The 27,085-nt window shown below is 41.9% G+C and overlaps 2 protein-coding genes across 2 annotated transcripts in view; both read right to left on the bottom strand.

Annotated features, from left to right (window-relative positions):
• Positions 1-2,507: 2,507 nt before the first annotated feature.
• Positions 2,508-11,309, bottom strand: STBD1 (starch binding domain 1). Its single transcript, XM_069092214.1, has 2 exons — positions 10,891-11,309; positions 2,508-4,469 (listed from the first exon to the last, which is right to left on the bottom strand). Exons 1-2 carry the CDS (start codon positions 11,156-11,158, stop codon positions 3,601-3,603), a joined length of 1,137 nt encoding a protein of 378 aa, XP_068948315.1. The 5' UTR covers positions 11,159-11,309; the 3' UTR covers positions 2,508-3,600.
• Positions 11,310-19,172: 7,863 nt separating this feature from the next.
• Positions 19,173-27,085, bottom strand: part of FAM47E (family with sequence similarity 47 member E) — an 83,987-nt gene continuing 76,074 nt past the window's right edge. The window contains exon 8 of the mRNA XM_069092165.1: positions 19,173-19,418. Within this exon, the coding sequence (XP_068948266.1) occupies positions 19,278-19,418 (141 nt within the window). The 3' untranslated portion in view covers positions 19,173-19,277. The remainder of the gene's footprint in view (positions 19,419-27,085) is intronic.

Here is a 27,085-nt window from a genome sequence, read left to right as displayed (position 1 = left end):
AGAGAGAGAGAGAGAGAGAGAGAGAGAGAGAGAGAGAGAGAGAGAGAGAGAGAGACAGAGACAGAGAGAGAGAGAGAGAGAGACAGAGAGAGAGAGAGAGAGAGAGACAGAGGGAGAGAGAGAGGAAGAAAGTACCCAATCTGATGAAGGCAAGCAGTCAGATGGGAAATGATGGGTTGACTGCCGTGGGGCCCCTCCTAATGGTAACGATGCAAGAGAAGGTCTATGATGTCCTCTTTTCACCCTCTCCAATAAGAGGGAGGGAGGGGCCCTAGAGACAAGGGGTTACTGGGCAAGTTTGAGGTTTAGAGTTGGTGCAATTTGGGTTGAATAAGATCTTAAGCTTTACTGTTAACATTTATTACATTAATTTATCACCAGGGCCACTGAGTGGAAAGACCCTGGGATCCCTCTCCTAACCCCCATTAGCACTGGGAGGTGTGGCCCAGAGAGCTTAGCCATATCTCCCCTCAGAACTTTTGAGGAGTAATGCCTAGAGGCATTGAGTGGGATCTTTCTAAGGTAACTGATTGATTTCCACTAGTCAGTCAAACTTAATCAGCTTTCTAAAATGGGTATTTGTTGAGATGATATAAGTAAAAACAATTGATAAAAACATCCCTCCCCCCCCCAAAAAAAAAAAAATCTGACGCCTTTCCCACGAGTATATACAGATCCAAGAAGAAAGTAAGTTGAATTTTAGAGAGAACCTGAGGTAATAAGGGTAACTCAGATTCTGGGGGCTGGATGTTCCTCTAAAGTATGATGAAATTTTTCTTCTGGGCTCCTGAGACTGAATATGTGAGTTAGAGTGAGGATGATTGTGGGGCAGCTACAGAGAAAAAGGGAATGGGATCCAAGGAGAAGGGTCTTCTGGAGAAGGGCATCCTTATCTGGGACTGGGGAAATAATAACAATGGATTCTAAAATGCAGAGAAGAGCCTCCATTTCCCTGTGAAGTGTAAGACCTGGTCCTCAATGGTAGGAAAAGGAGGAGAGGGGACAGAGTGGGTAGCCCCTTTCTGCTCTCTTCTATGTTGAAGTCTCTTCCTTTCAAGGCTCTTCTCCAGCGCTGCTTCCTTTATGATCCCTTTCTTTCTTTTTTGCCTTTTTTTTTGGAAAGGGGAGTGTAGGGCAATTGGGGTTAAGTGACTTGCCCAAGGTCACATGGCTAGTCTTTGTATTAAGTATCTGAAGCTGGATTTGAACTCAGGTCCTCCTCACTCCAGGGCCAGCGCTCTATTCACTGCACCACCTAGCCTCCCCTATGATCCTTTTCTTAACCCTGAAAGTTAAAGAAGGAGGTTGAGGGGGAGGGGTTCTCACCTTAAATATCTCCAGGCGCTTTGCCTGGTTACCTCTTTTGCATTTAATCACCAGATTCTCTCTTAAATCAAAGTAGTTTGGGCACAAGTTTTTTCTCAGCTTTCTCCTTGAGGACAGGTCCAATGTCACAGGTGCCTCTTGCATATAGGAAGATCTTAAATATTTGTTGGATTGAGTGAATCTTTTTTTTTTTTTTTGCTTTTTGAAGAGAGGAGGCAGGGCAATTGGGGTTAAGTGACTTGCCCAAGGTCACACGGCTAGTAAGTGTTAAGTGTCTGAGGCCACATTTGAACTCAGGTCCTCCTGACTCCAGGGCCAGTGCTCTATTCACTGCACCACCTAGCCACCCCCTGAGTGAATCTTTTAAGGCTGGGGTGATATCTTTTAAAAAGTTATCAGTGTCCCTAAAAATTACCTTTTCTCTCAATGTAGAATGAGGAGAGGCAATTTAGAATAAAGAAAAGGGCAGAAGATTGCACAACACTCTGACTCCAAAATCAAAATTGTAGAAAGCCCCAGCCAAGGCTTAGTCCCATTTCTATTACCTAACTAGCTGTGTGACCTTGGGTAAATCACTTTACTTTTCATCCCCTTCCTCATCTATTCCACAAGGATGACCATTAGTCTTACTTACTATCACAAGGTTCATGTGGGCATCCAAAGAGATAATATATACAAATTAACTGGACTATGCTATCAAAATGTAAATGAACACTTCCCATGAACACTTTTAAGCTGGTTGCCTTCTTGTGAAATGATAAATAACCTTGAGGAAGTCCAATTCTCCAAACCTTGTTTTCAGCTCAGTTATTTTGGAAGTGAGCCAGCTTCTTTCCCTCTAATAAACTATGTTTATTTCTATTTAAAGGAGGGGATATTTGGAAGTATTTTTAAAAATATCTATTTTTGTTTTAAGTTGCCAAAGCAAATATAGATTGCATTTCCCTCCTAGCAGAAGGATAAGAAAATCCTAAAATTCTAACCCTCTGTCCCTGTTCCTGTTCCCTCCCCCATATTCCCTACCACATAAGGCTGTTCATATGATCTTAACTCTGATTTTTCCTTCCTGCCCCACCATAGAAATCTCCTCCAAACACCTCTAGTTTTATCAGACACTATAGGTATTTTCTCTCCAAAGTTATCCACATACTGAGATTGAGACAAAGTTATTTGGACAATGGTCAAAGATATGAAAATAGCAAGCTTTATTGTATACTTAGTTCCAACAACTCCAAAAATGCTTTTCCCTCATTTTCCAGGATAGCAGTATTGTCCTAGGTCCCCCACAACCAATATCATACTGTGATTATAGACCCCAGTACTGCCCAACAGAACTGTGGGTATAGACATATGTGTTACATACATGTTGGACAGATGATGGAGAAAGATGGAAATAAAAGACGTTGAGTGTTCCAGGCTGGAAACGTCTTCTTTCCAGATCGGGGCACCCAGAGACTTTAGGAGCCTCACTTGAACACATATGGCATCCTAGCAGCTCCTGATTCTCTAGCAAGGGCTATTAGGGAACCTACTCCCACCCACATTCCCATCTTTCTGCTGGCCTCATCCCCAGAGAGAGTTTACCATGGTCTTGTCAGTCATTGAGAGAACTAAGCTAAAAATACACATTCTTCTCCCTCAAAGAACACACCAATCAACAAAAGCGATGCTCAAAATGTTGGCCTAAGCCTATGGAAGCTATCTGAAAATAATACCTCATGTCTTTGCTAGTGACATTTAGAGGAGCAGATCATTTCACTTCATTGATCAATCAGTCACTTTATTAATCCATCAATCAATCATTCAACTGGCATTTGTACCAGACACTAGAAGTACCAAGAGAGGCAACATGGTTATTCCTTGACTCTGAAAAAGAGTCCGAAGGATGTCATCATTATTCACTAAGCAGGCAGGGAGTCAGGTGACCTTTAAAGGAAGTGCTGGTACTTCACAAATCTGAGCCTTGCTTCCCACTATGACCACTAGAAAGATCCTTTTAACTAGCTCCTTGTGCCAAGGCAACTGAGCAGTGAAGTGGAAATGGACCCAGCACAAGGACATCAATGGATGGGAGTGGGGGGAGGGAAAGGAGGAGGCACACTCAGAAGCAGCATCTTCACATAAATGCAGTCAATAACTCTTAATCAACTCCATAGGCTAAAAGAGCTACTGATGAGAACCCTGGAGTTCTTGTTCTTGTGGAATAAGTCTATAGTAATAATAATAAAAAAGCACAATAGTCCTAAAAGTTATTCTGATGCTTCCCCAAGCCAGTCAGTGACAGCCCCACCATTTATGAACTACTGCATCTTCATGCCCAGTTTCTAGGAGTCGATTACTGCATTCTTCCCAACGGACAATGCTCCCATTCTCCACTATCACAAATTTCCACTTCAGTGCTGTATCCATTGGCAAGGGGACAGATGTGGACCAGAACCAATCCTTGCCACACTGGAGTGGGATGTAACTGTGCCAGCTGCCAAGGGTCTCATGGTCACCAGTTACTGCCACCATGGTGGTGTCAGACATGGTGACATAATGAACCTGAAACTGGACGTTGACTTGCTGAGACAATGGGCACACTGCTGCCACTCTCTTGGTTCTCAAATGAATCTCTTGACCTTTGGCATCCTTGAGGGAGTCTCTTCCATAGTCTAGTTTCTGGAGTTCAAGGGCAGATACACCAGCATGAGAAGGCTCAGAGCTTTTGCCCTTATCAGCATCTTGCCGTACTGAGTGCCCAGGCACAATTTCCCAGTCCTCATGATCAACCAAATCTGGACCTGCAACCTGTCGAGTTTTCACATTCTCTTCATGTTTTTCCACCAACAAATTGTCAGAACGGACCTTCCCCGAAGGGCGCACGACTGACTGAGAGGACGTCTCCTGTGCTTTTAGAGGATCTGCTGGTTGAGAAAGTTCTGGGCTTTTACTACTGAAGACTTCTGAGTAGTTCATAGAGTTAGGAAGCCCTGGGAGAGTCGGAGATTCTATCCCTAGCAACTCTGAGGAATAGGGCTTCTCTCCTGGTCTCAGACAGTCCAAGTCTTGGGTAGAAATATTCTGTGGTTTCCATGTTGGATTCTCAAAGTCACTGCTCTTAGACTCCGACACCAAACGTCCATTTCTTTCCTGATGATTCTCTGAGAGATAAAGAATATTAGAACATTGCAAGCATTAGATGATTCATTTGGGAAAGAAGAAAAAAAAAAGAAGAAAAATGGATGACCAACAATTGTCTGAAAGTTCTTAAGTTTGCCTCAGATAAATAAAACCACCAATAAACCTCAGAGGGATAAATGCTATCTTGAAGAAAAAAAAAGGAGGGGCTTAATTATCAAAGATTCAGTTGAGCCTTTCTGCAAAATTAGAAATCCCATAAGAGTCAAATATTAATAGTACGGCATGATGTAGTTGGAGACTTCAGAATCAGGGCTACTTGGCAGCTGTATGACATTGAGGGAGGCCCTTAACTTCCCTAGGTCTCAGTTTAATCATCTAATTTGGTTCAGTGGAAAAAATGCTAGATTTGGAGTCAAATTGACCTGGGTTTAAATCGACTTGTTTCAGCAATCTGTGAGACCTTGGCTATGTTATTTCCCTTCTCTGGGTAGAAAAAAAAGCATGAAAGTCCTATTAACGCCTGTTTGCTTCTTATCCACCACCTCAATATTCCTAAAAGTTCTTCATATTTTTCTTTTTGCTTTTTGGAGGGCAGTTGGGGTTAAGTGACTTGCCCAAGGTCACAGCTAGTTTTTGTGTTAAGTGTCTGAGGCCCGATTTGAACTCAGGTCCTCCTGATTCCAGGGCCAGTGCTCTATTCACTGTGCCACCTAGCCACCCCCAGTGGATAGAGTGCCAGATCTGGAGTCAGAAAGAGTCCTCATGAGTTCAAATCTGGGTTCAGACACTTACTAGATGTGTGACCCTGGGGAAGTCACTTAATCCTGTTTGCCTCATTTTCCTCATCTATAAAATGAGCTGGAGAAGGAAATGACAAGCCACTTCAGCATTTTTGCCAAGAAAACCCCCAATGGGGTCACAAAGAGTCAGACATGACTAAAAACAACTGAACAGCAACAAAAACAAAAAAAAAAATGTTGACATTAGGTCAACAAAGCTCTATGACCTGAAATATAATATTTAGTTGGTTTGTAGTGTTATGTTCTCAGGATACAGATCTATACACCCTGAGAGCAGTCTGCTGTTTTTTCCTCTCGTTGTATCCCTAGCACTTGCACAGAGCCTGGTACAGATCTCTAGCACACCAACTTAATAGATGCTCGTTCTAACTGACTGAGAACAAGGCTATAACCCTAAAACCAAAACTAGAAAGGTGCCACTGCCCATATGCAACAAAGAAAGCTTAGTGGGGGTAGGAAGCAAGGAGGACAGAGGTCACTGATTTCAAGGCAGAGCCCCTATCAACCCAGTGGTCAAATAGGGCCAGATGTTGTCCAGGCTGCAGGACAAAGAACAGCAAACAAGGACAGGGTTTGCAAACAATGTTCATTCCTGCTAAAGAGAGACCAGAAGACGCTCAGCCCCAAATAGAGAACAATTAATGCCAAGTCATTCTTTGTGGCTCCACAAGCATTCAGAATAACAGTATGAGGTCAAGGCCGGAGAAAGTCTGGCTTTTGCTTTCATCCTATCAGCCATGTTTTCAATAGTCACTGCGTTTTGTCAGCTGGGAGAAAACTATATCCCTTAAGCCTCTCTAAAGGCAGTTTCCTTCTCTGCTACCATTTTGGTAATGCTAAAAGCTGCCCCACCTTTTTTTTTTTTTTCTAAGACCCTAGAATCACATATCAGGTTTATTTTGATTCTGTTTTTCCTTGGGGATTAAGATGGGGATGTGAAAATCCATCACAGGCAAGGTCGGATCTTTCTACCTCAGCTAAATCTGGGGAGGGAGAAAGCAAGGGAAAAAACCATGATTCTAACCAAATTGAAGTTTCCTAAGATATTAGGGTGGCTTTCTTTTAAATTTTTAATCATTCATTTATTTTTTAAAAACATTTAACAAAATGTTGAGTTCCAAATTCTCTCCCTCCCTCACCCACTGAGAAGACAAGTAATATGATTTAGTGTGACATTCTCATTCAATTTTAAGCAAACTGTGTGACCTTGGGTAAGTTATTTCCCTTCTCTGGGTAGAAAAAAACCCCATGAAAGTCCTATTAAAGCCTGCTTCCTTCTTATCCACCACTTTGGTATTCCTAAAAGTTCTTAGCATTTCCATAATGGTAGTAGAGAAGGAACTGCCTTTAGTGAGGTTTAAGTGATATTATTTTTCTCCCAGCTGACAAAATGCATTTATAAACATTTAAGTGCTTGGTGTAGCACTAGGTCTTGGAGATATAGAACGAAAAAGAAAATGATTCCTGTTCTCAAGGAGCTTACACGGGGCGGGCAGAAAGAAAGAGGTTATAATACATCTATATGTAGGATATAATATGTCTACATGTAGCATTCTAGGCTTGTGTAAATGAAAGCGGGCAGGAGGTGGAACACTGAGGTCAGGAAATAGCAGCTAGTTTCAATGGAATATAGAGTTTGTAAGAGAGTAGTATAAAAAATAAACTTAGAAATGGAGCTGGAAACAGTGTGGAATTAGCCTTCCACTCCAGCCAAGCTAAAAAGCATAGATTTTATGCTGTAGGTGCTAGGGAATGACACCCAAAGGTTGTGATCTAGGGTGATTATTTTGGCAGCTAGGTGGAATATGGACTGAAACACAGAGGCCAGAGGAGGCCGGCCCATTAGGGGGCTGTTGTGATAGTCCAGGTGAGAACTGATAGGGGCCAGAATCAGAGTGGTAAGTGGACTTTCTACAAGCATTCTACAAGAAAAGGGGGGGGAGGGGTAGAACTGAAAAAACTTGACAATTGATTGGCTTCAGAAGATTGGGAAGGTGAGGTATGAAGGGAGAGAATAAAGGCAGGGGCACTATGCTAAAGCCAGCTCTAACCATTGGGCTTAAGAGCTGATGATTTTGTTTTCATTGTGAGCATTTATACCTCAGAAATCAACAATCCTACAAATCAGGGTTTGATTGTCTAGGCTGGAGAAAGTGCAAATTATGCAAATCTGAAAGTGTAGGGGCAGCTAAGTGGTGCAGTGAATAGAGCACCAGCCCTGGAGTTGGGAGGACCTGAGTTCAAATCCAACCTCAAACACTTAACACTTATGGTTGTGTGACCTTGGGCAAGTCACTTAACCCCCAATTGCCCTGCCTTGCCCCTCCAAAAAAGACAAAAAAAAAATCAGTGTGTGTGTGTGTGTGTATACATCCCCCTCCCTGCCCCCAAAATCCAGCCCAGCTGTTAAACATTTACCTCACACTCTAGTATTTGCTCTAAAAACAGTTGCTTCAGCTCATGAGGCATACAGTAGAAAACAGCAAATCATCGTCAGACAGGAGGCCAATAATAATATTATTAATATTAATATAGCACTTTGAGGTTTTTAACACCCTTGAATAAAGGGGTCCATTTTAGATAAGGAATTATCTAGCAGGAAGTTGACTGCATGATTGGTGCCCAAGAGATTAGGACTAGAAGTAAATATTTGCTATTTGTTGTTGTTTAGTCATCTTTAGTCTTTTATGACTAAGACCCCTTTGGGGGTTTTCTTGGCAAAGATCCTGAAGTAGCTTGCCATTTCCTTCTCCAGCTCATTTAACAGATGGTTAAACTGAGGTAAACAAGGTTAATTGACTTGCCCAGGGTCACACAGCTAGTAAGTATCTGAGGACAAATTTGATCTCAGGGCTTCCTAGCTGCCCATGTATTTGGGATACATCTGCATAAAAGTACCTTAACCCAGGGAATGGGTGAATGATGAAATTTCCAAGAGGGCACAAAGAGAGAAAAGAAAAAAGGGTACAAAGCAGAGCCCTGGGCAATAAACCAAGGTAAGAGGGCAAGAGATGAACAAGACAGGGAGGGAGCAGCAGACAGAGGGGAGAACTAGGAGAGAGCAGAAATGAAAAGGAAAGGGAGGAGGGGGTGGTCAACAGTGGCAAATGCTACAGAGAAGCCAATGATGACGACTGGGAAAAAGTGATCAGATTTAGCAATCAAGAGATCACGGCTAACTTTGGAGAGGGCAGTTTCAGTAAAATGGCTTAGAAAACCAGCTTATAAAAGGAGTTGACAAAGCAGTTGGAGGTAAGGAAACTGCGATGGAAAATGGAGATGATTCTTTGAAGGATTTTAGAAGTCAAAGGCAAGAGACAAAATCCTAGCTAGAGGGTCTGGGATAGGACAGCCCTGAGCATGTTTATGGGAGGCTTTCCTACTCTTTTTTGAGGCTAAAGGCCAAGGTAATGGATGGTTGGCTTTCAAGTCCTATCTCTGACACACACTGGCTGTGTGACTCAGGGCATGTCTAACCTCTCCATGCCCTAGGCAACTTTCCAAGACTATAAATTGCAGAGCAGTGATCAATCCTTATTGGGCAGAAGGAGTTTGCCTACACCAATGAAATTAGAGGTTCATATTAAAAAAATCCACACAGGAACAGAAGAGTTTAAAGTAATAGCATAGAAAACCCCATAATTAAAATCAAGCAGTCACATTCTGCACATAAGTGCCCCAGCTGGCCCCTGTCCTCAGCACCCTGCTTTCAGAATACAAAGGCATATTTGACCATAAAAATGGAACCCAAGAGTGGTTCATCCACTAGGGATAGTGTCACTCATAAGATCTCAAATGGAAAGGGCCTTAGACTTCATTTGGTCTAAACCCCTCAGATCAAGACAGTGAAATGGGAGTGACATGGCCCCGGACACAAGGTTTGTAGGTGGGTTCAAACCCAGGTGGCCTAACTGCAATCTCATTTCTCCCCCGTCCCCACTCCCATATTCCCTCCCTGACCCTCCCCTCAAACAGCCAGTTTATTCTTTCCAGACCACCTGGGCTGTCTAGAACAGTGGTCCTTCACAAACGTTTTGGTCTTAGAATCCTTTTATTGTCTCAAAAATTGTCAAGGACCCCTTTACACTCTTAAAATTATTGAGGACTCAAAAGGTCTTTCATTTATGTGGGTTATTACTAGTGATCAATATGTTTACAGCATTAGGTATTAAAACTGAAAAATGTTTAAAATATTTACTAATTTTAATAATAATAATAAATCCATTACATAAATAGCACCCTATGATAATATAAAATAGCATCTTAGGTTGCTAAGATAGCAACTTTTTGCTATATACTAGTTGTGTGACCTTGGGCAAGTCACTTAACCCCCAATTGCCCTGCCTTCCCCCCTCCAAAAAAGACAAAAAAAATCTGGAAGTATGTGTGTGTACATTCCCCTCCCTGCCCCCAACACCCAGCACCTTTTTATGAAAAATAACTATTTTCCTAAAAGATTAGTGAGAAAATTAGCAGTTTTACATACTCTTTTTTTTCTTTTTGGAGGGCAAATTGGGGTTAAGCGACTTGCCCAAGGCCACTCACCCCTAGTTTTACATACTCTTGCAAAAGTCTGGCTTAATAGAATACAGCTAGATTCTCATATCTGCCTGTGCATGAATATTCTATTTTGGTTGAAGTTCATGAAGAAAATCCCAGGTCAAGCATATACAGTTGTATAAAGCAAGATTATTTTAAATAACATCTTAGTATTATTATTATTAAAATAGTTTTCACTCTAGGACTCCCTGAAAGGCTGGGGTCCCTAGAGCAGATGTTTGTTGAAATTAATAACTAAGAAGTCTCTCTGAGCTGCCACTGGGCGGGGAGTGGGGATGGAGTGGAGTGGGAAGGATGAAGTGTCTGCAGAATTCTAGAGTGGGATTGTCCAAGAGTTCCCCGGGACCGACGCAGGCCTTCATTGCCACTCACCTCCTTTCCAAATTTAGCTTGGATGATTGTGCACCCCCTCCCCCAAGTTGTCAAACCTAGAAAACAGATAGTTTCACCAGGGTTGCCAAGCCCAATTCCCAACCGCAAGGGATGGGGCGGGACCGTCCTTCGGGGTTTCTGGGCTCTTCTGCCCAGCTTGGGGAAGAGGGAGGGGTACAGTGATGGCGAGGGGGAGGTGGGGGGAAGAGCACGTGAAGCGGGTTCTGTTTAGCCTGAGTTGGGCCTCTCAGGGTCCAGAGTGCAGGAGGGGGGGCACGCCACCAAACACTATCCCAGTCAAGCTGACACGGATGAGGAGGGGGAAGATATTAGACCTACTGTAATCCCATTCCACCCCGACTCCTGTTATAGATGAAGAAAGCCAGGCCTGGGGGCATGAAGTGACTTGGCCAAAGTCACAGAGGCAATAAGTGACCGACCTCTGACTCTTTCCATCGGACCCCACTGCCTATCAAGAATAGGAAGCTTGGAGCTTTTGGCCCTTAGATCCCTATCGATCCACAAACCAGGCTGGCCCAGGCGCAAGGTCCCCCTGGGAAAAACAGGGGCCGAGTGGGGCAGCTACAGGCAAAGTTAGGGGTGTGTCCACACCGCTTACCCCTCTTCCCACCCCTCCAGCTTCCTTTCGGTTCTTTAACAATTTGTCAAACACCCACATAAGGGGTGCGGACAAGGGAAGGACACGTACCTCTGGCTGCTTTCTTGACATTCCGGTCGCCCCTCTGCTCCCTGAGTTGGGCCACCTGCTCGTGTTTGGGGCCAAGGGGGTCCCCGCCATCCCCTCCTCCGTCCCCTCCGTCCCCCCTCGGGGCTGCTGCGGCCGCCTCCTCAGGCGACAACTCTCTCTCCTCCCCGGTCCCCGCATCCTGGTCCCCGGAATCTCCCCGCAGCAGCCAAACGAAGAGCGCACCCGCCAGACCTCCCCCCACCAGCAGGGCAGATATGACAGCGCCCATAGCTCCTGACTCACGGCCCCGCTGGACAGGCGCTGCAGGGGATGCCCTGAACCCGTCCAACCCGGGGAAGGGACTGCGGGGACCGGGGACCGCAGGGGAGCGAGCGCAGCGCCGATCCTGCTCTCAGACCATCCCCACCCAAACCTGCCTTTTATTATCTCACCCCTGGCCCTTCCCTTCCGACTCCCCGCCCCAGCAGCTCAACTTTCCCCCTGTCCCGCCCCGCCCCATTGTCACCCCTCCAGGCCGCAGTCCCAGGAGCCGGCCACTGGAGGGGGAGGAGGATGGGGAGGAGGAATGGGGGGGGGGGGGAGGAGGATCTGCTACTGCAGCCAAGACTTACATTATCCTCCCCCACGTTCTCCTCCTACCACAATCACTGACTCTCCTCCTACGCTTTACAAGGTCAAGTAAAGTTTTAAGGACCATTCCTCCTCCCTATCTGCCCCCCTCCTAAATCTCTTCAATCCTGTGGTCTCCCCTGCCCTTGCCATCTAGCAAGGCAAGTAAGCTTGGATCCACGACTCCAGTCTCAGCACCCATCGATAGCGGAGCACGGGGGTGAAATCCAGGGTGCCTGTCCGCCTATACGAAAGCTAACGTCCAGGGGTGACCTAGCATCCGTAGAAACCCAGTGAGAAGAGCCCCCATTTGAAAGGAAATGAAGAGAAAATGAGCCCCAATGGCAACTAGGCTCCTTTGCGCTCAACCTCTCCGAAACTCAGTTTCCTCATCTTGTAAAAGGAAGGACTCACAGTTTGAAAGTTTAATTATTGTAGGTCCCTCTGGTTCTCTCAGATATGTCCTCTCAGTAATTTGGGGGGAAGAGGATTAGCTCTAATCTATCATGTCTACATCGTGTTTGGACATAGCTGGCCCCGTTTTGTCTCCCCCATCAGATTGTCTTTTGTCTTTTTTGTATGGCCAGGGCTTGGCACACTGCCCAACATCCTTAAATGCTTATTAGTGCCTTCCCTCTGTTGATTACCTCCAACTTCTCCTGTCTCTATCTTCTTGGTCCACACTTGCTTTTATGCTGTCTCTCCCATTAGACCGTGAGCTCTTTGAGGGCAGGTTCTTTTTTAAATCTTTCTTTGTATCCTATGGAATGCTTGTTGACTTTAATGGGAACATACAAATGCTAGTGCCTTCGATCAGTTGGTTTTCTCCAATTTACTCTCCAATACTGCATATTACTTTTACATAGTTCTTTGTATGTTCTCTCCTCCATTCAGCTGCAAGCTTCTGGAGAATAGGGACTGGTTTTTGCCTTTTTTTTTGTATACTCACCTTTTAGCACAATGCCTGACATACAGTAAGTTCTTAATGCTTGTTGACTTGTTGAGAAGGGAAATCCCCAGAGAAAAATCTACAAAATGTACCTCCTCCTGACAGAATGTAGTAAATGAGGAGGAATCAAAGTGTCATGTATTTCAGGGTGAACAGAATCTGTTTCTCCTAAATTAGCAGCCCCTCCCCCATTCACTGCCAACCATACATTGGATAGGGTGAATGGACTTTCAGTGCACTGAATTCAGAGGTAATTATTAGCCCTTACACTCCTTTAGTGTTGAAACAACTGAATTTGACACAACTTAGTTGCGTTAAACAATTTAATTAGTTGAAATAAAAGCTTCCAGATGGCTGACTTCTTTTCCTCTTTGACAACACTTGCTTCTCATTTCCCTTTTATTATCCCAAGCAGTGGGATCTTGCAATCCCAGGGGATTTGCCTACAGATCCAGTTTCCTACTAGGGGAAGGAGGCTATCTCTATCTCTCTCTACCAAAGGAATGCCTTTAAAAATGATTTGAGGGCCTATTTGCCAATGTCTCTAACAATGGCAGGGATAATGTAGTTCAAAAAGTGATGGATTTGTAGCCATAGGAGTTGGGTTCAAATCCTACCTGTACTTCTAAGTGACTTTGGTCAGTCCATTTCATTGAGTCTTGGCCTCAATTTCCTCATCTGTCGGAAGAGGGAACTGAGCTAGGTGGCCCCTTCCCCCTCTAAATCTGTAATCCTACATTGCAATCCCCCAAAGGAATATAAGCTCCTTGAGGGCAGGGATTGCTTTATTGTTGTCCTTTTATCATCCCTATCTCTAACACTGTGCCTAGCACATTCTGATAAATGTTTTAAATCGAATTGAACTGAATTATGGCAGCAGGTTTTGTTGTACATCACTCTCAGAGGAGATAAATACTTCCCTCTTGTGCTTTTTAGTAAGCATGGCACTGAGTCATCTATATGGGTAAATCTACAGCTCATTTCTTTCTCATAATCCACTAAATACTATGTTGATGGGAAATGAATTCCATAGGTTGGTGCTCTGTCATCTCCTGCTCCCCAGGAGTCCATTTAAGTTAAAACACAAGACCACCCAAACCTAGATCCCCTGGTTTCTATGATAAAGACTGTAAATCTTAGCAAAGAGGGATGGCTTAAAATGCTGGAAAAAAAAGAATGGCAAAATATTGAAGAGTCCCATGTTTATCACAGCCCAACTCTGACTATGAAACAACTTTTTTCCTCTGCAATATACAAGAACTTTATTTATCTCTAGACCTTGTGTTATGCTATAAAAACAAATGAGAGCTGTTTTTGGCAAAGTTGTAGTATGATACAGTGAGATAGCTCTGGGTTTGAAGTCTGAGGATCTGGATTTGAATCCTGTCTCTTATACCCATTCCCTCAGCAGCCCTGAGTAAGCCACATAACCTCTGTAGGTTTCCGTTTCCTCAGCTGTAAAACGAGGGGGTTGGACCAGATGGCTTCTAAGGTTGATGAGCTCGAACTATGATGACAGTCACTGGGTTTCCCACTATTGGATCATAGGGTCATCGATGGAGACACAGAAGGAGACTTAGAAGTCATTGAGTCCAATCATCACTATGCTGGAGCTAACTCCTATTGACTTGGGAGAGCCGCTTGTTAAATTTTCGTCATGAGTATTACAATGGAAGGTTTGATTTGTTTTGTTGATTGTATAGATTTAAGAAAGTATTGGAGAAAATGTTCATGATGTAGGTCAGATTTAGGAGTGTGTTGGTCCTACATTATTTTTTTTCCTGGAGAGTTAGTCATTAAATATTTACTAGCACACCTGAATTCAAACCTGTCACTTTACAGCTGGGGAAACCAAGGCTGGGCTATTTGTCAAACATCAAGCAGGTAGGATTTGAATACAGAACCTCTGAGTCTAGCACTCTTCAACTTAAATCCCGAGAGGATATTGAAAAGTTGAATGAAAGATCAGTAAAATATTTAAAGAGAAAATGACAAATGAATATTGAATATCAGTAGATGATCCATTATTTTAAAGGGAATATAACTTCATAGGGCAAGTAGGTGGCACAGTGGATTGAGCACAGGGCCTGGAATCAGAAAGACCTGAGTTCAAATCTGACCTTAAAAACTTACTAGCTGTATGACCCTGGCCAAGTCACTTAACCCTGTTTGCCTCAGTTTGTTCATCTGTCACATGAACTGGAGAAGGAAATGGCAAACCACTCCAGTATCTCTGACAAGAAAACTCTAAATAGGGTCACAGAGAGTTGGACAAGACTGAAAACAACTGAATAACAACAATACCAAATAACTTCAGTGAGTAAAGCTACAAGTGACAACGTGTCCCTGATCTCCCTATGAATTTATGAGCTGTCAAAGTGTACACCATATAGTGATAGGGGTAGTATTCTTACAAGTAATGATTTCATAGATTTCTAGAGTTAAGAGGGATCTGGGCTTAGCCTATCTAGTTCAACTCTCTCATCTTCTAGATAAGGACGTGGCCTCCAAAGGGACCAGAGCTGGGATTTGAACTCATGTCCCCTGACCCCAAAACAAACACTTTTCCTCTCTCTCAGTGGGAACATTTCTATCAGGCTTAGCTACTACTACTAAGTACTGATGATTTCATCATACTGTGCTGAGGACTCTTCATTTGTGGAGGATTGGACAGAATATTTCTATAGATCCCCTGACTTGCTGAGATAAATGCTGCCTCCATTGCAATTTCCCTTGACAACCATACACCCAAGCAGTTGGCCAAGTTGCAATCTCAAGACTTAAGGGACAGAGCTGGTAACAATGAAATACTACTTTGCTTTCCCTAAATGATAGTAATAGTTGACCTTTCAGTAACCTTAAAGTCTGCAACATGTTTAGGACATATTTTCATTTAAGCTTCACAATGACCCATGAGATTATTTTGCTGGAATTATTGTACCCATTTCACAGTTTAGGAAATCTGAGGCTGTGTGAGATTCCATGACTTGCCCAAGATCATTTGCCTAGGAAGTGTTCAAGGTGAAATTCGAATGAAGATCTTCCTAACTGCCAATCTAACATTCTTACCACTTTGCATTTTAATGCACCAACTATGAGAGTAAGAGGAAAATATAAACCACAAAGAGGGATGCTGGGTAACAGAGGGTACAATGAGCCTGGTATAGAAAAATGTCACCATGATAGATTACATTTGGAAGAAAGATAATGTGACTTTCCTGTTTCAGAAGAATCCATCCAATATGAAAATTTCTGTTTTATTTTCAAGGAAAAACAAGAAGATTCTACTGCTCTATTTTGTACCATCGCAGAGGGATTCAAGAGTGCATAGGTTTCTGCCCAACCACCCTTCTTTTCTGTCAATGTTGGTTTTTTTTAAGTATACTTTTTTGAAAAATTTTCCTATAGCACACCAATGACTTGAGTTGTCTGGACAATTAGGCTCCATGAAACCAGGCTCACCTGGGATTACAACATTGATTAATTACCATGTCTAGGTCAGTTTGCAGCAAATGACACCAATCATTAAAAGAGTCAAAAATTAATAGGTCTGCTGTGTTTTGGGCTGCACAATTTCATAAGATTTCACAAAAGGGTTGATTAATTAGGTTTATTAATTAATTATTTTTTTGTGTTGCCAAGTAAAAATAGGAAAGAATGACGGATGCTCTAATCAACAAGTTTAGTTGATGCTTCTAAAAACAAAGGAGGAAAGAAAAAGAACGAAGGGCAAAATAATATTAAGAATTTTGACTTTCAAGGAAAATGACAAATACTAGAGGCCTTGTGGAAATATTGGGATACTGACACACTGTGGGTAGAGTTGTGAATTGATCCAACCATTCTAGAGAGTAATTTGGAATCCTGTTCAAAGCACTATAAAAATGTGCATAACCCTTTGGGTCAGAAATACCACTACTAGTCTGTATCTCAAAGAGATATAACAACAACAAAAAAAAGGAGGACCTCTATGTACAAAAATATTTGTAGCAGCTCTTTTTATGGTAGCAAAGAACTGGAAATTGAGGGCATGTCCACCAATTTAGGAATGGTTGAATAAGTTGTGATATATGAATTTGATGGAATATCTTAAGAAATGATGAGCAGGATGGTTTCAGAAATGGCAAACACTTCCAGTATCTTTGTCAAGAAAACCCCATGGACATCTATGGTCCATTGGGTCATGAAGAGTCAGACATAACTAAATAACTGAACAACAAATTCTGAAATGTAGTCCATAGGTTTCACCAGACTGCCAAGAGGGTTCATGGTACAAAAATGGTTAAAAACCCTTGCCATGAAGAATGAGTTGGGTGTGCCTAGGTTGAATATAATCAATGGCTTTTCCCTATTCCCTTAGGCATGCCTATGCCTAGTCACATACTGGTTGTGTGACCTTGGCCCAGTCACTGCCTCATGAAATTATCTATTATATGGATTCAGTCTGATATACCCCTTATCAGAATAATATTCTTAAATGCATAAAATAAATACATATGATTACAAAGGAGATCAATTATAATGAAACATAGTTATAAAACTATTTTTGAAATTTGTGATATATGTATTTTACCAACACATTAAATTACAAGCTAACACATTTAGAATGTAGGCAAGGTAAGTTAAACTTCATTTTTTAAAAATATATTAGTATCAGGATGGCTAGGTGGTGCAATGAATCGAGCACCAGACGTGGAGTCTGGAGGACCTGAGTTCAAATCTGGTCTCAGACTTTACACAAAAAACTAGCCATGTGACCTTGGGCACCCCAATTGCCCTACCTTCCCACGTCCAAAAAGCAAAAAAAAAAAAAAAAAATATATATATATATATATATATATATATATCAGTGTCAAGGGCACTGAAGAGAGACAGAGACAGAGGCAGAGACAGAGAGACAGAGAGAGAGAGAGAGAGAAAGAGAGAGAGAGAAAGAGGGAGAGAGACAGCGAGAAGGGGGAGAGAAACAGAGAGAGACAGAGAGAGAGAGTGTGTAGGGGGTAAGGGTGTGAGCTGCTTAGCTTTAGTAAGAGGCATGCTGTGTTGAACATTCAATCAAGTTTCAAATGTAATGTGATATGAAAATATCTCTGATTTCTATTGGCAACAGTCACAGGTAGTGGCAAATAGTAATTGTTTCTGTTCTGGCCAGAAACTCTGAGGGTCTTTACCTCTCTTTCTTATTCTTTCATGAAGGCAAACTAGGCCATCTTTTACCTCCATTCTTACCTAGCCTTAATCACTGAATGGGTGTTGCCTCAGACAAACTGAGACCTGGGAAAGACCTTAGCTCAAAAAGGGCACGGTCTCACATTGCATCTGGGGCTATCGCCAGTCATCCTGACCTATGTCTTGTCACTGGACTCCAATGACTCTGGAGGAGTGAGGCTGGTGACTTTCCACAGCTTGGTCTCATTTAAATCCAATTCATTTGCAAGTCAAGCATCACCCTCTTGATGTCATTGGTCCTCTTTGATCCTGAAGGACAAACATCGTTGCAGGCAGTGCTAATACCACTGTGGTTTATCACCCACATTCATAATTGAAGGCAAGGTTTAATTTCATTTAGAGGCAAGGGAAAATAAACCTGTCATTTTTTTTTTCTGATCCAGGTTCTCAGATCCTCTGAAATCTATGCAGATACCTGGTGGGGATCTGTGAACTGCAGGTTAAGAAGCCCTTCTCCAAGACATTGTCATGCCCAAGCTAGAGACCATTTGTTGTGATTTCCTCACAGTGATGAAATCACGGGTCAGGAAGAAAAAAAATTGACCAGTGGCACCTGTCAGCTTCAGTCAGCCCTGCAGATTCTCTGACTTCCCAGGATAGGATGGACCGAACCCAGAAATAAACCTTCTGCTGGAGAGCAGGCACACAGGGACTGCCCTGGCTTCAAATTTCAAAGGGCATTCTCCAAATCCAACCATCAGCAAGTGATTTTATCATCCGAATTCTAGAACAGACTTAAGGGTCCTTGATGCCCAAAAGAAAAAAAAATTCCCAAAGGAAAAATTTTAAAGTCTTCACTCCATAGGACGTTCAGCATGCCAGACATGCCACAGACTATATGACTTCAGGAGCTCCCTTTAAGTCCCTTGTGACCTTACATCATAGGCTAAGACAGAAATTGGTTGCTAAGATAAACATTTCTTCAAAAGAAAAACAAAATCAGGGCAAGCAATGATCAGGGTGAAAGTGAGGGGAGATACACACAGACACACACACAGACACACACACAGACACACACAATCTACTTCTACACGTTTACATAAATACTAGATATATCCAGTGTAAAATAAATGCCAATTAACTTGCCTTAGAAGGCCATTGGCTAGTTTTAATGAGTTAACAATAATAGTCAGTGTTTATAAAACACAAAGTTTGCAAAGCACTTTACAGACATCATTTCATTTTATCCGCACCACAACCATGGGAATTAAGACACTATTATTATCCTCACTTTTCAGATGAGGAAACCGAGGCAGAGAGTGAGGGGACCAGGGCCACACAGCTACTAAGAGGCAGAATTTGAACTCATGTCTTCCTGACCCTGAGGCTAAGACCCTGCTGTGTCACTTCTCCACCCCCATGAAAGTCACACAGCTAGTGAGTATCTGAAGGAGAATTTGAACCCAGGTCATTCCACTCTCCTTTGTGGGATGTGCCCTCCATAATAGCAGCGACTTTTCATATTGCCAAGTAAAAGCTGGACAACAAGCTGTGATGGGTGTGCTAATGGCCAACTTTATTTAATGATTTTAAGAACAAAGAAAGAGGGGAAAAAAGGAGGGAGAAGAAACTCCTGCTGCTTTCTATGTCTCACTTCTGGCTAGCTTCCCCTCTTGGTTCTTTTCTTTGCCTTTGGCTTCACCTTGGTCTTCAGATACAGTGGCAATGGCTGCAGGGAGTCCTCGTGAAGGCTTTCCGAGGGACTTTTGTCATCCTTCTTGGCAAACAGTCTCGAGAGGAACTAGAAATCCCCCCAAAGAAAGAAGAAGCAGCATTAGCCTGCAAATGGGAATCTGATGGAGGACTCCCCACCCCCACCCTACCATACATCCAGATACACACACACATTCAGACACAGACACCCACACACAGGCACAGAAACTCAGACCCAGACACACATGCACACATACACAGAGGCACACTGAGACAGACACACAGACCCCCCCCCCCCCACACACACACAGACACACCTAAGCAGACACAGAGACACAATCCAGACCCAGACACACACACAAACACACACAGCACTCCCCCTTCCTGCCCTCCTGCTATACTTATTTGACTTGTCAGAATATAGTCACACAGAAAGAATCAAATATCCACTAGTACATATCAGCCCATTTTGCACCCAGGCCCAATCTTGCCCAGATGGTCCCTTTAATTGGCAACCTAGTGAGTAAAGGGGGGTTGGGAAGACAGTGTGTGCATGGGGGGGTGTTTTTATGGGGGGAAGGGTGTGGGTGTATTAAGTGTAGAGTGACAGCACTTATAATGAAACAAACCTTGAACTTGTAACAGAAGACCTAGTGAAAGTCAGTATAACACAATGGGAAAAAAGGCTGACTATTGAGGAAGAGACGCTGGGTTCCAATTCTGACTCTGCTGTTTGCCACTTGTATAACTGGGCAAGTCACTCCCCCTCTGAGACTTCAGTTTCCTCATGTGTAAAATGAGGGGGGTTGAACAAGGTGGCCTTTATAGGCCCTTCCAAATCTGAATCTTTTCTGCCATGATCCTTTACTCAGGTGCCATGGATCTGAGATCAGGAGATGTGACTTCTCCTGTATCACCCCAGGCAAGCTACAGTCTGAAGCTGAATTTGAACGCAGGTCTTCCTGACTCCAGGGGGGTGGCACTCTATCCATTACAGCGCCACCTAGCTGCCCGTACCAACATTGACAAGCCTATGAAATAACAAATCAGGCTGATACATTGATAGCAATACATTGTATAACTAAGAGACAAGTGTAGCCACAGTGCTTGCATAATGTTAGTATGTAATCAAGAAATAGATTTCAGTGTGTGTTGTAATTAACAGGAGTACCACTAGACATACACAATTACATGCCAGTCACATGTTACATGGGTCAACATTAGTTTTGCCTGCGGCATCTTAGGTTAATCTGGACACAAGTCAAAATAGACTCTACATTTTCCATCAGTGGGTTTCAATTACTTCCTGGTACAGGGGTTTCCCCCTGGTATACCTCCCTTCAGATCCTTTTTACCTACTGTCTTCCACATTAGATTGTGAGCTGCTTGAGAACAGGGAACTATCTTTTTCTTATTTGTCTCCCCAGTACTTGGCACACAGTAGGAACTTAAAAATGTTTATTGAATTGAGTTTATGTATCAGGCACTGTGTTTCTGGGGCTGCAAGTACAAAGAAGAAAACAACTCCCACTCACAAAGAGTTTACATTCTAGTGAGGGAGATGACAAATATGTGTAAAAATATATGCGATGTAAATCTGAAGTGAATAAATAAAAATATACAGAACCTAGTTAAATATAAGATAGCTTGGGAGGGAAAGAATCAGGAGAGTCTTTAGTCATGTATTAGATAGTGCTTGAACTACATCTTAGATGGAAACTGGGTGACAGAGACAAGTGGTGAAGGTGTTCCAGGCATGTGGAAAAGACAGTGCAAAGCCATGGGAAGGAGAGATGGCAAGTTTCTTGGGAGGATCAGAAAGGACAATCTGGCCAAACTTGAGAGTGTAAGAGGGGGAGTCATGCCCAGTGAAGCTGAAAAGCTATCTCTGGGACAGGTTATGTAGGTTAGTAAAAGCTAAAAGGAGGAATTTGGATTTTTTCCTAGGGACAACAGGAAGCTAACAGAATTTATTGTGTAGGGGAGTCACATGGTCAGATCTTCATTTAAGACAAATTTTGGCAGCAGTATATAGGATGGATTGGAGTGGGGAGAGACCTGGGGTAAGAAGACCCTTTGAGAAGCTGTTGTAAAAAAAATATAAAGAAGCATTAAGGAGAGAGTAGTCATGGAAACCCAGAGAGGAAGGAGAGTGTATCCAAGAGGAGAGGATGGACAACAGTGTGTCAAATGAAGCAGACAGGTCAAGAAGGGCAAGAACTGAGGAAAAAAAGATTATCAAGTATGACAACTAAGAGGTCATTGGTAACTTTGAAGAAAGTAGTTTCAGTTGACTGAAAGCTCTGTTTCAAAGGAATAAGGAGTGGGACAGCCAGGTGGTGTAGTGAATAGAGCACCAGCCCTGGAGTCAGAAGGACCCTGAGTTCAAATTTGGCCTCAGACACTTACTAGTTGTGTGACCCCGGACAAGTCACCTAACCTTGATTGCTTTTTTTTTTTTTAAGGCTAAGGAGTGAGGGAAAGGAAAGCATGAATGTAGATAGTTTTGTCAATGAATTGACTGAGGGAGGGAAGAGAGATATAGTGTAATAGCTAAAAGGGATGGCAAGGTGTAGTAGAGGGTTTTTAAGGATGGAGGAGTCTTGGGAATATAGGGAAGGAATCAGTTGTTAGAAAGAGGTCACAGATTTGAGAGTTGAATGTTTCAGGATGCAATCTGTAGGAGAAATGAGAGGGCAATAGAATGAAGTGTACATGGAGATGGGTTAGTCTTAGTATGGAGAAGGGCCACTACTTTTCTAAGAAACTGGGGGAAAAGAGAACAGAGCAAAGGATGAGGTCAAAGGGTTTTAAGGTGAAGAGAATAGGAAAAGATGTGACTAGTCTCAATATAACTCCTAAGAATGATGAGGATCCAGAGAAGTTAATTCACCACAACCACTTACTGCCAAAGGGTGATTTGGCTGGATTGCTAAATGAGAAAGTGAAGAAAGTTATGAACATTTACCCCAGCCACTAAATGAAAGAGACCACCCCTGAGCAGCACAAGGACTCCCTAAATCAGATCCTGATTCGGGCCTCTATTGCAAAGGAAACACTGTGTACTGTAACCCTACAGAATTGCATAGGCATACTTTTATTAAAAGTACTAGACTCAACCCAGAGGCAATAAATAACTTTTCTGCCTAGAATTTCAGCTGTAGGTACTTTTAGGGAAATAGTGATGGTGTTAACAACTGCTAGCCAGCCTGGGCTCTCTCCTGTAAGTACAGGCTTCAGAAATTAATTCTGATGCAGACTATGATCAGTCCATACTACCAACTAGTCAACCAATAAGCATTTATGAAGCGCTTACTGCATTCCAGCCATTGTGCTAAGCACTGGGGAATTTTTAAAAAGGGCATAAACAGTCCTTGGGGGAGATATTATGGAAACTGGAAACCAGTCTGGCAGAAAGTAGGTTTAAAACAAATCCTACACCATATACCACAATAAATTCCATGTAGATATACAATCTAAATATAAAAGGTCACACCACTTAAAAAATGAGAGGACAATGAGCAGAGATACCTTTCACAACTATGGCTATGGGGGAAAATATTAAAAGAAAAATAGATAATTTTTGTTACATTAAATTAAAAAGTTTTGGCACAAAGTCCTTTGGCTAGGATAAGAAAAAAAAAGTTGTCAATTGGGGGGAAATTTCTCATCAAATATCTCCAATAAAGTCTAATATCCAAGATTATAAAATTGACATAAATATATAAGATCAAAAGATATTCCCTAACAGGTAAGGGGCAAAAGGGTATGGATGAGTACTTTTCAAAAGAAGAAATATAAGCTTGATTGTTAAGAATCATGTGAAACAATGCTACAAAGAACCAATAAGAGAAATGCAAATTAAAATTCTCCTGAGTTTCACCTTTTATTCACCCAAAAGGGCAAAAATGAACCAAGATAGCAATGGAAAATTTTGGAGAGACAATAGGAAAACACTATTCACTATTGTAGATGTAGATTAGTCTAATAAATTCTGGAAAACAAATTGAAACAATTCAGGAAAAGTCACTAATTTATATTTCCCCTTTATTATAGTGATATTTTTACTGGGCACATACACCAAGGAGGTCAAAGTCTGAGTGAAACATTGCACATATACAAAAATATTTATAGATCTCATTTTGTGATGGCAAAAAAACCCCTAGAAACAAAGTTGATTCCAATCAAATAGGGAATGACTAAACAAATTGTGGGATATTTAATGGAAATAATGTATTTAATTTGGAATTTTAATGTGAAAATGTTAAGAAACAATGAATATGAAGTTAGAGATGATTTCTATTAATTTATGCAGAATGAAGTAAATAGAACTAAGAAAACGAATTATACAGGGAGTACAATAAAGTAAAATAAAAGTATCTCTGAAAAGTGTAAGAATGATTCTGCCAAGAAGAAAGATAGAGACAGACAGAGACAGAGAGGGAGAGAGACAGAGACAGAGACAGAGAGAGAGACAGAGACAGAGAGACAGAGACAGAGAGAGAGAGAGACAGAGAGAGACAGAGAGAGAGAGAGACAGAGAGAGAGAGAGAGAGAGAGAGAGAGAGAGAGAGAGAGAGAGAGAGAGAGAGAGATGATTGTGAAAGGCAACACAGTCTTGTCTGTAAAAGGCTTACAAAGAAGGATGATTATGAACAGTATCATCTCATCAAGCAGAGGGAAGAAATCTAAGGCAAAACCAGTCCAGAGAAATCATCTGACTAAGCAAAGTCATCCCAAGGATTCTCAGGGGTGAAAATAAAAGAGGACTACAAGAAGAAGAAAAGTAGAAAAGATTAAAAAAAATACAACAGCTTTCTCCATCAAGAATACTGGGACCATGGGGCGGCCAGGTAGCACAGCGAGTAAGAGCACCGGCTCCAGTGTCGGGATGACCTGGATCAAATCCGGGCTCAGACACTCAGCACCACACCCAGAAATAACTGGCCATGTAACCTTGAGCAAGTTACTTAACCCTGATTGCTTTTTTTAAAAAAAAAAAAAAGAATATTGGGACCACTACATTTGGACCTAACATTACAAATGATTACATAAGGAGTATAAATGGCACTAATGATGAATACAGCCCAGGACTTAGAGTCAGGAAGACCTGAGTTCAAATCTGGTCTCAAACACTTCCTAGCTGTGTGACCCTGGGCAAATCACTTAACCTCTGTTTGCATCAGTTTAGTCATCTGTAAAATTGGGATAATAATAGCACCTACTTCCCAGGGTCATTGTGAAGATATGATGAGATAATAATTGTAAAGCACTTGGCACAGTGCATGGCACATAGGAAATGCTTTATAAATGTTAGTTATTATTACTCTTGACTATAGTGATAACAGAATTAATAATGTTAGCTTTTAAAATTTCCAGGTAGAAGTGAATGCCACTCTTAGTTCTGAAATTTTCAGTTCCATTCCCTACTAGCATTTCACAGATGTGCCTGAATGCCTTTTTTAGGGATGAATACCTGTAGCAGCAAGCACCCTAGTGTCTCCAGGGTGGCTGCCACCACAGGTTCTTAGATCTGCTTAGATAAAGGAAAGCAACTCAAAATGGGTTAACAAGCTTACTTTAATCAGTCAAATATGTATCATTTACCTAGTTCAGGGGAAAAAGGTCAGCACCCCGAACTTCAGAATATACAAACAGAATTATCAAGACAGAGAAACAGATCAAGTAGACAGATTTCCAAACTGTCCAACCATTACATCCATATCAAGTCAACATCTGGGTTTTTCAAGGGGGGGGGCGGTCCTCTCAACAACAGCTTCCTAGAGTTTCTTCTGATCAAATCACAGAACATTTTGAGAGAGAACACCCCCAAGACAAAGCTACACATCAGGGCTTATATAGCCTTCTCCTGGCTCAGAGAATATAACAACCTTTTTGACTCACTAGCCAATAAAAGAAGTATCTACTGAAAAACAAGCCTCTCACTCCAGGCTCCAGGTGCACTTTGGCCTAAGGGCAGGGAAGATCTTTAAATTTGCATTTCCATTACAATACCCCCCAGGACTTTCACTTTCAGAACCTTATGGAAAAAAGAGGAAATTGTCTAATTGCCCCAAGCTTCTGGTAGACAAGTTAAATGAAAGCCCTCTGGCTCTTTGCTTCAGCAGAATGCTCAGCACAGATTCAGAGGTTGGTACCATTTTCTTTCAGGGTTCACTTTTTTCTAGTCAGTCTAAAAGGAGTGACTACCTCCAAGTTTTTACTATAAGCCTACTTCCCCTGGAGATCATAACCGCTAGCATTTCTGACACCTTCTCATAAAGTGTGCCATTTCAGGTGGCGCAATGAATGGAGGACTGGTGCTGGAGTCAGGAGGACCAGAGTTCAAATCCAGCCTCAGACACTTAAACACAAAAAAACTAGCCTTATGACCTTGGGCAGTTCACAACCCCAATTGTTCTACCTTCCCCCCTCCAAAAAGCAGGGGAAAAAAAGCATGCGCTTTCTTTTTTTCAAATATCCTTGTCATAGGTGTCTGTTGAGTAGGGAATGGCTCAACATGTTATGGCATATGAACGGAATAGGATAATACTATGCCATAAAAAAGTGATGAAGGGGATGGTTTCAGAGAAACCTAAGAAGACTTATATGAACTGATGCAAAATCAAGTGAGCAGAAAGAGAACAATTTCTAAAACAGTGACAATAAAACTAAAACTTGCAAAAACTTTTCTAAAACTTTGAAAGATTCAAGAACTCTGATCAATACAACAGCTAAACATAATTCCAAAGGACTCATAATGAAACAGTTTATTCTCTTCCTCACAGAGTATTTCATTTTATTGAAATATTCACTTTATTGCAGTGGTCTGAACATACAGTATCTTTGAGGTATTCCTGTATATCACAGGAGTAAGTTATTAAATATTTATAAAGTACCAACTATATGCCAAGTACAAAGAAAAGCAAGTAGGAGTCACAAAAAAATATATAAATGCCTTGATCCAGTATTTTCTCTACTCTCACTATATTTCAGGGAGGCAATTACAGGTAAGAAAAGACCTACCTACTAACAAATATTCTTAGAATCACCATTTTTTTCCATTTTTCACATGCTTTATTAACTTCTGATTTACATCATTCATTTCTGCCAGATTTTGAGTTACAAATAGTTACAAATTTTCTCCCTGTTTTTCCCCTACCCACCACCCCAAAATAGCAGTCCCACAGGATATCCCCTCCTCCAATCTGCTCTCTCCCATATTTTCTCCTATACCCCTTTCGACTTTTCCAGTGGATCTCTATGCCCCAGTGCCTGTATATCTTATTTCCCAATTACATGTAAAATAGTATTAATAACAGTATTAATATCAATAATATTATTTTATTTATTTATATTATAATAATATAAATTAATATCAATAATAGTAGAAAATCAAATGTGTGTGTATATGTATATATATTTTATTTTAAAACTTTGAATTCCAGATTCATTCCCTTCCTCCCTTGTCACCCACCCTTACTGGGAAGATAAGCAGTTCAGTATAGGTTGTACATGTGTAGCTAATGCAAAACATTAACATAGTAGATATATTGTAAAAGAATGACTATATTTCTCTCCCTCCTATCCCACCTCCCACTTGTTCTATTCTCTACTTTGATCCTGTCCCTTTTCAAAAGTGGGTGCTTCCAACTTCCCTCCCCCCCAGTCTGCCCTCCCTTCCATCATCCCCCTTCTCATCCCCTTCCCCACTACTCTCCTGTAGGGTGAGATATCCTATTTAGTGTGTATTTT

Source organism: Petaurus breviceps, unplaced genomic scaffold (assembly GCF_028583685.1).
Source record: "Petaurus breviceps papuanus isolate PSGF00001 unplaced genomic scaffold, PetGlider_PUasm1.0 126, whole genome shotgun sequence".
Taxonomy (NCBI): Eukaryota; Metazoa; Chordata; class Mammalia; order Diprotodontia; family Petauridae; genus Petaurus; species Petaurus breviceps.
This window is presented reverse-complemented; position numbering and strand designations above follow the sequence as displayed.